This window comes from Microplitis demolitor, chromosome 6, assembly GCF_026212275.2.
Source record: "Microplitis demolitor isolate Queensland-Clemson2020A chromosome 6, iyMicDemo2.1a, whole genome shotgun sequence".
Classification (NCBI taxonomy): Eukaryota; Metazoa; Arthropoda; class Insecta; order Hymenoptera; family Braconidae; genus Microplitis; species Microplitis demolitor.
Window position 1 is genome coordinate 9,218,800 of NC_068550.1, and position 11,862 is coordinate 9,230,661.

An 11,862-nucleotide genomic window follows, 5' to 3' on the forward strand; every position below is an offset into this window, starting at 1 on the left:
GAATACACAAATAAAACGCAAAACAGCGATAGTATTATAGCAAGGTTTGGGCGTGAACGCTGTTAAGCACAATAGTGGGGGTACCTCAATTCTTAGAATTTCTTCTCCTACAGCTCCGAACTAGTCTTATAACGAGGTCCTACTGTAAATTGTTCGACATACAAATGCTTTCTTACTTAAACATTTCGTTTATTGATAACTATTCTAATTAATAATAAGTAAACGTTCTGGCTTCTCTAATAATTTAATAATAAACAGCTCAGTTTATTTTGATGGTTAATTTGGTTATGTCTTACGACCACATTAATAAAAATATTGCTGAACGCAAAAAAGATGCAAAGTAACAGTGAACGGTGTTGCCATGATCACTTCTCAAATGTTATGGATGTATGTGTATATAAACGTATTGATACTACTTGGATGTATGTATGAGCAATATAACTGTAACTTTTACAAAAGTTTCCAATGAGCGGCGTTCAACCAATCGCTTCAGTTATGCTGTTCTTTTAATTCGGTATGCTATACTTTTGAATGTGACTACCTCGAAACAACTTCCTTAACCCTGCCTAAGTAATGATATATTCCCATTATAGTACAATGAGCATAATTTAATTACTCACTTAAATATAAGTGTACAGCAATGAGTATTAGACATTTGTGCAGATAATTTACCGCTCTTCAAAAAAAAATCTCTTATGTTTTTTTCGTAAATCCAACCATTTGAGAGATATTGAAGGTCAAAGTTTGATTTGTTTAAAAAAAATTGGCGTTTTTATTTGAAATTTCATTACTCTCTAAAACATAGACATAAAATTAAGCGCAATGAATTTTCTTGTAGGAAATTTATTGTCCTTCAAAAATGGTTTCTTACACTTTTAAATCCAACCATTTAAGTGATATCGAAGCTCAAAGTTGATAGATTTAAAAAATAATGTTTTTCGATTAAAATTCTATATCTCTTCAGAAAACAAATATATTGATAAAAATGGTATAAGGGAGGATTGATACGCGGCAAGTAACAGAGGTAGATGCGTTTACTTGAGATTTATTATCAAGACTAAATAAGTATACAGTAATACAATAGATATATAGTCCCAGTACTTAGTAGTATATTTAAGCTAAGTAGGGGTGTGTTTATCTGTTTATGTGTAAGTGAGTGTGAGACGTGTACAATGTTGTATTATGTCTAACACTTCCCTTCAACGTTGATCACGTCTAAAACTGTGGCGCTGCCTTGATACCAATTTGGTCCACCATGGTCTTCAATCTCACCGGTCCAGTTGGTTTGGTTAGAATATCTGCTTGGTTTGATTCGGTGGGGCAGTATTTCAATTTGATGACGTTTTCTTGTTCTAGATCCCGTGCAAAATAATGCTTGACATCAATGTGTTTATTGCGGTTCGTTAGGCCAGCTAGTTTATGACTATTTATACAACTTTGGTTGTCCTCATTAATGATGGTAGGATGTAGTTGTTCTTGTTTGAAGAATTTCAACAATTCTCTCAACCAAACTGCTTCTTTGCATGTTTCTGCTAGAGCTACTATCTCCGTCTCTGTTGAAGATATTGATACGCAGTCCTGCTTTTTGCAACACCAGCTCACAGTTCCACCAAAGATTTTAAACAGGTAGCCGCTGTTAGATTTTCTATCTTCTCGTGACTCTGCCCAATTAGCGTCAGCGTACCCGACTAATTCCTTATTGGCCGTTGATGAGTTGCTTAATCTTAGTTCATAGGTGCATGTGTACTTTAAGTACCTGAGGATACGTTGGAGTTCGTTCCAATCCTGCTGTCTTGTATCATTTATGTGTTGGCTCAAAATCGTTACTGGTGCTGAAATGTCCGGACGAGTGTTAACGCAGATATATAATAGTGACCCAATGATTTTTTGGTAAGTCTTGTTGTCGATGCGTGGTGTCGTGTTTCCCATTTTTAGATATCCAGGGTCCATTGGAATTTTAGACTCCTTGGCATCTGACATCTTGGTTTCTTTCAGCAACTTATCGATGTAAGTGGATTGGCTTATAAAAAAAATCGCCTGTCTTGTTTCGTCGGACGTTTATTCCCAAATAACATTTTAAGTCGCCAAGGTCTGTGATGGTGAATAATTTGTTGAGCTCTGTACTAAGGTTATCCAATATTTTTCTCTCTGTGCTGGCAACGAGGATGTCGTCTACGTGGACCACTAAGAAAGTTTCACTGGAGACATCGTGTCTTCTAAACAGGCATGGATCAATCTGGCAAGGTTCGAAACCCAATGTTTGTAGCGATAGTTTTAATGTATCGAACCAGACTTTTGCAGACTGTTTCAGTCCTTAGATACTACGTTTCAGCTTATAAACAAGTTGTTCTTGTCCTTTGGTTATGTGTGTGGAAGGTTGTCTCATATATATATCCTCTTTAAGTTGCCCATTGAGGAACGCAATTTTTCCATCATAGTGTTTTATAAAATAATTTCTGTTGCCAGCAATAGATAGTAGTGCTCGAAGTGTAGTATTCTTCACGACTGGGGCGAAAGTTTCATCGTAGTCTTGGCCAAATTTCTGTGTGAAACCTTGGGCAACTAGTCTTGCCTTAAATTTTGTTGGTTTACCTTCAGAATCTTTCTTTAATTTAAATACCCAACGGCAACCAATAGGTATTTTACCCGGGGGTAATTGTACAAGCGTCCAGGTGTTATTGTCTTCGAGTGACTGGATTTCTTCAGTCATTGTTTTTTTCCATTGTGCTGCATTGGGGCCGGAAAAAGCTTCTTCTGGATTTTTAGGGTCTGCTGCGTTACTTTCTTCGGTTGAGTATGATATTTCCATGTTATTTAAGGTTTCATTGGTATTCGAATAGCCATTTTTGGGTTCAATGTTTTCATCAAAATCAGGTAATCTATAATCTAGTAGACTTTCAAGTCTGGTAGCGAGTGGTACATCGTCCAAAGAAAAAATTGAGCTATTATTCCCCCGCGATGTGCTGCTGGTGTCAAGTAATTTATTTTCAGGTTTGTCATGTACGAGCGTACCTGGTTGTTCTTTCACCTGTTCGTCTTGAGTATAATTATCTAAATAGGTAACTTCCTCACAGGGACTAGATTCTTTTAACATGCCTGTTTCAACTTGTTCATCTTCAATGAATACGTCTCTACTGATCACTACTTTCCCGGAATCTTGGTCAAGTATCCTGTAAGCTTTTGACTCTTGAGAGTATCCAACGAAAGTGTAAGCTGTGGCTTTCTTATCTAATTTCTTTCGTTTTTCTTTAGGAACATGGACGAAAGCCTTACATCCGAAAACCTTAATATGAGACAGGTTCGGTTTAGTCCCATACCACAGCTCATGTGGGGTTTTTCCCGTGGCTTTAGTTGGGAGGCGATTTTGTAAGTACCCGGCGATCATCACTGTCTCACCCGAGTATTTTTCGTCCAGGTTCGCTTGAATCATCATTGTCCTCGTGGCTTCAAGTAGATATCTATTTTTTCTCTCGGCTACTCCGTTTTGTTGAGGTGAATATGGGGCTGTCAATTGTTGTTTTATACCCTGGGAGTTAAAATAATTTTTTAATTCATTAGATAAGTATTCACCTCCACGATCTGATCTAAAAGCTCGAGGGATTTCATTAAATTGGGTCTTACATTGAGGTACATAATTTTTAATAATAGAACTTGCCTGAGACTTTTTAGATAATAGGAATAGCTGACAATGTCTGCTGAAATCATCTATGAGGGTGATGATGTAGCGTTTGCCCCCTGCTGTTTTTGTGGATATTGGACCGCATAGGTTTGTGTGGACAAGCTGTCTTGGTGCCGTAGTTAAGTGTATTGAGTGTTTTGGGAAGCTTGTTCGGGGCATCTTTCCTTTAATACAACTTTTGCATCTTGATGAAATGTTACAGTTTTGAATATGTATTCCGGTAGCTAGTTCTTCAGTTTCCAGGCGCTTGATTGCTTCAGGGTCACGGTGAGCCAACCTTTTGTGCCACTGATGAATACAGTTGTCATTGTGGGAACCGCCAGCGACTAGGGCTTTTTGTGGTAGTCGTAGTTCGTACATTCCATTATTAGCGTCTCCAACTGCTACTTCCCTTGAATCTTTAAACATTTTCATCAAACCATGTTGTATTGTGGCGCTGTAATCCTTTTTATCTAACGTGCTCATTGATATTAGATTACTATTAAAATCAGGTACATATAGTACATCGATTAGTTCTAGACAACTTTCCTCTCCCTTGCTGTTGACACACTGTAGCTTTCCAGAGCCTATGCCGTAGACTTGACTCGTTCCCTTATTTGCTACCCGTACAGTTGATTTGTAATTTGTGTTTAATGCTGTGAAAAAATTAATTTCGTTAGTCATATGTTTTGTAGCTCCTGAATCGAAAAACCATTTGTCTTTCTGTTTATTATTATAAGCCACAAAAGCAAAATCCAGGAAGGATGACTCATTATTACTATCTGAGTCGTCGTTATCCGATTTGACAGCATGAGCCCTTAAATTTTCGACTTTCCTTTTCCATTCCAAGTATCTTCGACAGTTTTGCTTTAAATAACCTTTTCTGTGACAAAAATAGCATATCACTTCTTTTCTATTACTGTTTACTCTCATAGCTATTTCACTATTATCGTTCATTCTTAATTGCCCTTCACGTCGCTTATATTCAGCAATTATTGCATTCTTGACGAGATTAAACGTTAAGTCCTGTGAAGGCCGTACTTCAAGTGCAGTTACCAAAGAACTGTAAGAGTCCGGTAAACTGCACAACATCAGGGCAATTCTTAAACGTTCAGGAATTTCTAGTCCCAAAGTAGTGACTTTATCAACTAAATTATCCATCTGAACTAGATGCTCTTTCATGTTCTGATCATCTTCGTACCTCATTAGACACAGCTGTTTCAATAGCATTACTTCGTTGGTGAGCGTCGCCTTCTCATGGTACTGCTGTAATTCTTCCCAAACTTGTTTCGCTGTGGTTGCGCTTTTTATTAAATTTACCTGGCTATCCTCTACCGTTAACCCAATAAGTGCCCGTGCCTTATCGTCTTTCCTGTTCCACTGCTCGTGTTTAGTGACGTCTGTTGGCTTTGTACCCACGATTACCGTCCACAGATCGTCTTTCATAAGAAGCATTTGTAGCTTGAACTTCCGCATAGCATAATTATCACTATTTAACTTTTTAACTGATAGACTATCCGCCATAACTAATATCCTTCGTCTTAGACACTCTACTTTTGAACAACACAACTCTTTTATTGAACTTAAGCTGCCGCTGTGACCTCAATAACCCCCTGGGCCCATAACCTGATAAAAATGGTATAAGGGAGGATTGATACGCGGCAAGTAACAGAGGTAGATGCGTTTACTTGAGATTTATTATCAAGACTAAATAAGTATACAGTAATACAATAGATATATAGTCCCAGTACTTAGTAGTATATTTAAGCTAAGTAGGGGTGTGTTTATCTGTTTATGTGTAAGTGAGTGTGAGACGTGTACAATGTTGTATTATGTCTAACATATATACTCAGGCTTTTAACAGTTATTTGTCGGAAATTCACCTCTCTACAAAAAAGGTCCCTTAGATTTTTTTAATCAATTCTACCGTTTAAGAGATATTTAACCTCTAAGTTGAAAGACGACTTTCACAAACTAACTCAAAATTTCGCTCGTATGATATAAAAAATTCTTTTTACTTCGAGCTTAAATATCTCTTAAACGGTTGAGTTTATCAAAAAAATCTAAGAAGACTTTTTTGAAGAGCGGTAAATTTTCGACAAAAAACTGTTAAAAGCCTGAGTATATCTCTTTGCTAAAGAGTTATAGAATTTGAATCGAAAAACATTATTTTTTAAATCTATCAACTATGAGCTTCGATATCACTTAAATGGTTGAATTTACGAAAAAAGTGCATTTTCATCTTTATTTAGTTTTTATTTTTTTTTATTTTGGTTAATAAAACGAACTTGGCTATATATATATATATATATACGCGTGTATGTGTGTACAAATATATATCACAAGCTATTCGTAACACAAATAATAAATAAATTGAATAAATAGCTGCAGTTTCGTGATACCAGCATCCATTAGGGGATAAATGTTGCAATTTCGAAAAACCGCTTGATCATTAAACAACCATAACTGTTGTGTTTATCAACCTACCATATATTTACTAATCGCTATCGGCTATTGGCTATCCATAATAACATCTGTGTGTGTATTTGTGGCGGTAACCGCCTGTTTATTCAAGTATAACTGTATTTCCGTAGTACTATCCGATCGTTTCCTCAGGGTGTCTATGCAACATTTTGAATAACGTCCTCCTGTCATTGATGATTAATTGATTATTATCCACTGATCAACATTAATGATTAATAGACAATACTAATTATTTATATAAAAAATTCCATAAATGAGAGAGTGGGTCAAAATAAGACACCATTTTTTGGCAAAAAAAAATCATGTTTTTTTAAATTGATCATCTCTTGTTTCTAGAAAAAGTATGGGGAAAGCTAGTTATCCCGAGTAGTTCGACCATTTAATAATTTTGATCAAACAAAAAATTGTTCGTATATTTACGATTAACAAAGCACACGAGAAAGAATCATATGCATCCTTACGTTAAGTCGCCTATTAATAGGATTTATTCTTGTTCAAAAAATTTTATTTAACATAAAGTAAAGTGAATCCGAGCAAAAATCAAAAATCTTGATCCGCGATTTTTTACTTAAAGAAGTAACGATTCCTTCTCATGTGCTTTGTTAATCATATGTAAATGATTTTTAATCAAAAAAATTATCGTTTCCGGTTTTAAATCCTCCGAGTTGCTCTAAACTTTAATTTAGCTTGAATGATTCCAACTAGAAATTTTGGTGAGGCTTGCCGAAGAATCAGTTTGGCCTGAACTAGGCTTAGCCTAATTCGTATCTTATCAGATCTTTATGAGGCAAAACGAATATTGGTATGCCGAAAAAATTCCAGATTCGATTGTGATCACGAAACTCTGGCATTGCCGAAGTACGGCATATTATTGGAATTCTTGACAGGTAGGTAGCAATGGTAACCTAAGGTTTGCCGATGTTTGGTATGTCAAAGTCAGGTAAAACTAGGAAAGTCTGTGGCAAGGCCGCACTAAGGCCTAACATTGGAATTCCTGACTAAAATCGGATTGGGATGACCGAAGGCTTGCTAAAGTTAGGTATGTCAAATTCGGCTATTATTAGGAAAGTCTTCGTCATTGCCGAAGTAAGGTATATCTTTGGAGTTCCTGGCTGGTACCGAATAATATTTGAATAACATAAATAAACTTAGGAGCTACAATCATAGTGTAGCGTAGTAAATAAAGCGTCGGTCTTTCGTGCGTAGGGTCTCGGGTTCGAATCCCCTAATATCGGTCCTTGGTAAGTTTCGCATTTTTCCTTGAATTCAAAATTTCTAATTTGATTGGAAATTAGAATAACATTAAATTAGCACATCTGATGATAACTGCACTGCAAAAAAAATTTTAAGCGATAAAAAAAAATAAAAAAATTTTAATTTTGTTAAACAAAATTATATGATCATTACAGTCATACATGACCATCTATTGCCAATTTCTATGTATAAGCATAAGGCTCGTATGTGAAGTATGGTTTTTAAACCACTGCCTAAGAAGGAAGCCAAATTAGGCAGGGCCTCGCAACTGCGTTATTTTCGAGATCTCGACCTAGTTTGGCTGCCTCATTTGGCGTGAACTCGGCTTAAGCTATCACCAGCAAGTATGGTTTCCAAACCACTGCCCAAGAAGGAAGCCAAATTAGGCAGGGCCTCGCAACTGCGTTACTTTCGGGATCTTGACCTAGTTTGGTTGCCTCATTTGGCGCAAGTCTGGAATTTTGCATGCCTTATTCGGGCCAAACCACTGTTTAACTCAAATTTCTAGTCGGCATCAGAGTGTTTCACAGATCGAAAGTAGAAAATTTATCAGGGAATAAACAAGCAGATAATAGCTTGTCGAGAACCCGAAAGAAAACAAGTGAAGCCCTTTACATAAGGTATGGGGAGAAGTTGCATCCCACCACTTGTCCTAAGCAACCACGTTGACCAGCACTGGGAGACTGGTACCATGAAAGGCCATTCCAAGCCCACTTCGACCAGGATCCCTCTATTTCCTGAGATGTAGTCGTGTTTGGCTTGAGAGAGGTAGGACCCGTGGTTGTTGTGGTTAAATACCACGCAGAGTGAGGATTTTTAATCATACCTCTGGTTAATGCCCACCTTAGTCGTCACTTGATTATATTTTTCGGCTAAAAGTGTCGTCTCCGGTAAAACGGAGGTAGACTTTGGTCTCATTACATTAATTAATTTCGGTTTTAAAACTGGTCAGAACACGATTTTTCTTAAGAAATTTACATTTGAATGCAAATAATAAACGAACATTGCCGAATTTCAAAAACTTGGTGAAAGATGTAAGTTATAAAAATTACTATGTGACATCGTAATTTTTAAATAGTAACTATGACCATTGAAAGAGGCGTTCTCATGACTCATGACTGTTTGTTTATATCGTATAGATGGATCTTAACACTCCATGTATTTGTGAGTCTTTCTGTGGCGGAGTAGTCCAAGGCGTCGGTAACTTCACAATCGTACAGTTTTGTTTCGAATCCAACATCAGCTCGAGTGATTATTATTTTATACTTCTATTGCACAACTCGATTGCGAAGTACTTGGTTGCTGAACTTGGTCTTGGCTGATTCACTCATGTAAAAATTTTATTTACACTTATTCAAATACAAGGAAAGAAATATATGGTGCTTATCGTCATACTCTTATTATATTATTGCAGCAAGTACCATAAGTACAGCGTTATTTATTATACCGTATGGTACAGAAATCTTTGCGTAGTTGACATGCCTGTATAGCGGGATAGACTAGATCAGTATGGGCTTGAGTCCCATACTACATTGAAGAAATGGCAATGTCGCTGGGGCGAGTCACAATAGATCATTGTGGAGTACTCAATACACTATAAGATTACCATCAATACTTGATAAATGTAGTTGCTAATTTTTTTTATAATCTTTGTTATCATCAATAATGTTGTACACTAATCAAATTAAAAAAGAAATCATAAATAAATAATTTTGAAAAATAAATTATATTTTAATTTCTTATTCATTTTTTCGATTTTATAAGAAATAATCCCTCATAATTTAAAGATTAACTTTTCTAAAAGGTATATTTTTATTATTTAAAGCAATCAATATATTTTAGAAGATTGTTATAATATTTCAATGTCCACTGAATCCCATCGAGAATTTTTAATTGGTATGAATTGATTTCAATCGGGAGTAAAACAATCATATAATTTATAGCGAAAATAATTAATATTAATAATAATATAGATTTATAATTAATATTTTGTTCTTATATATTTCTCAACTCATAAATATTGGGTTCAATCTTATAATACTTATAGACAATATATATTTGAAACTATTACCAAACATAACTAATTTTTTTACTTGAATAAACTATGATACTACTCCAATATTAGCATACGAAATTTCACAATATCGAATAGGGTTATTGGCCAGAAGCATTGTAAATACCACAAAGCAGTATGGGTCTGACGCCCATACTGACATAGACTCATCCGCCATGACTATTGTGAACATTTCCATTCTTAGATGGTCGAATCATCTATACCTACAGTTTTTAAACAAATGGAAAAATCCTTGCTACCTTACAGTATGGTAGTAACACCTAAACAGCACATTGGTATCCGCGAAAATTTTTTTTCCGTGTATACTTAACTAGAACAAAATTCGTATCATTTGAAAGATAATTTATTAGTGAATAAAGCAAACACAATTTTAAGTCACTTTTATTCAAAACAATGATTGAAAAGAAAAAAAAAATTTTAAAACCTGTGATGTCCGTCAGTATGTACGAATGTTGGTTACCACAATCACTTAAAAAATACACAATCGATTTTCTTTTATTTTTTATGACACTTGAATTCTTAAATAGAAGAACCCTTTTGAAAATCACTATCCAAATCCTTTTAAGTTAATTATAATTAATAAAAACTTAAAACTGGCAATTCAGGAAAAGATTTAGTTGCCATTTTTTCTATTATTATTATTATTTTATTTTATTTTATCTATAACCGATGGACCCATATTCGCTGGGCTAGATTTTGTCCTGGCCTAAGGTTACTTTAATTAACTTGAATTGATTTATTTTGTGAGCTGGGGGAGGGGGGACTCGCCTCGTTCCCTTGAAATCTGCGCTTATTAATTATGAAAGGAAAGGACCTGGTGGTTTGTTAAATGAAAGACTTTGTTTTACATTATCAAAGGGAAAATATTATATTTATTTAACCAAATACCGATTTTACAATATGGAAGTTTCCCTAATAAAATTAATTAGAATTAAATTTATGGCAATTAAGTATTAAATAGATTTTACGCGGGGGGAGACCATGTATAATTTTAAATGGACGAAACGGAATCTCACTTATGGCGTACCTTACTGCGTGTTTTATCCCTGTAGTTGTAGGTGGACAATGACTCTGGAGAAGCATAGACAGCAACGATGTAGGCCCAATCTTCGGTGATAGAAAATCCTAGGAAATGAACAGCATCGATGCGGTAACATTCACAAATTATATCGGCACAACTCAATTTAATTTTATCTTTACTAAAATGACCACGTGTAAAAATTTGACTCGAAATATATTTATATGGCTCATTCAACGTTCTCCGAATAATATTTTGAAATAATCAATGTAGCTATATCAATGCCGGATGACCAAACTCAAGGATATACAAAAAATCAAATAAAACTCGTCACTGGGAATTGAAGACTAGATATGACTAGACGTATCGTTAGGCCGGCTCAAGTAAATTGTAATAAGCTCTGGTTGTAGAGTAGGGACCTCGCCAAGCGTCATCAGTCCACTCCCTACTGGTTTACTCTGGGTAGTAGCCAAGGCGTAAGTCTTCGAGTAACTGCTTGCTGGCTCTTTTATAGGAAAATTCTGAGGGCGTGGAACTACCCCACTGTTGGCTGTAATTCAGGTGGAATTCGATCTAGGGGGCTTCTTACATTGCTAAAGAATGTCAATTAACATATAATTAACATAACAGATGTTCGTAGGTTGATCGAAATGTTCGCGCTCGATTTTCAAGTCAAAAATCAGAAACGCACTGTTACATATAATTGAGGTGACACTCACTTTCTTGACGGACACATGTAGAATAGGTACCGGAAACTACGATGGAGGGGAATCCTAGATCTTAAATTTCACACGGAAAAAAAAAGAACTGTAATAAATAAAGCTTGATGTCTAATAATTATGTTTTTAGCAATTAATATTAATTCAAATAGTAATATCGTGATTTCAGTATTTAATAAATAATAATTATAAATCGAATGCTAAAATATGGAGTTCATTTCGATAATATTAATATTTAAAACTATGAAAAAGACAAAGTAAATACTAAAAAAATTTAACTTCAAAGATTAACAGCTAAAGCTTAAATATCTGTCGTTTGTAAAATAAGAAATTGAAGTCTTAAATAATGAAAAAATAAACGATATAAAATAATAAATTTAGTTAGAACGTTATTTTGTAAAATCCTTTAAATAAAGAACTTCACCAGGATCTGTTTCTAAATTTTAATATTAGTCAACAGTCGAATTTGATGGTTCAAACGGGAATAAATAAATTTATACGGATATTTATTATTGAAGCAAATATTAAATATTCCTACTGAAATCAATGAAGATTGACTATGTGAAACTGTATATTGTACTTCGTCAATTTGTAAATAGTATGTATCAGCCTCAGCAAATTTTATTGTTTGATGCAGTAAAATTTCATGCGCTAC

The 11,862-nt window shown here is 35.0% G+C and overlaps 1 protein-coding gene across 1 annotated transcript; it reads right to left on the reverse strand.

Moving 5' to 3' along the window:
- Positions 1-1,215: 1,215 nt before the first annotated feature.
- LOC128667987 (uncharacterized) lies at positions 1,216-1,980 on the reverse strand. Its single transcript, XM_053740037.1, has one exon. The coding sequence runs from the start codon at positions 1,978-1,980 to the stop codon at positions 1,216-1,218; it is 765 nt and encodes a 254-aa protein (XP_053596012.1).
- Positions 1,981-11,862: the final 9,882 nt, after the last annotated feature.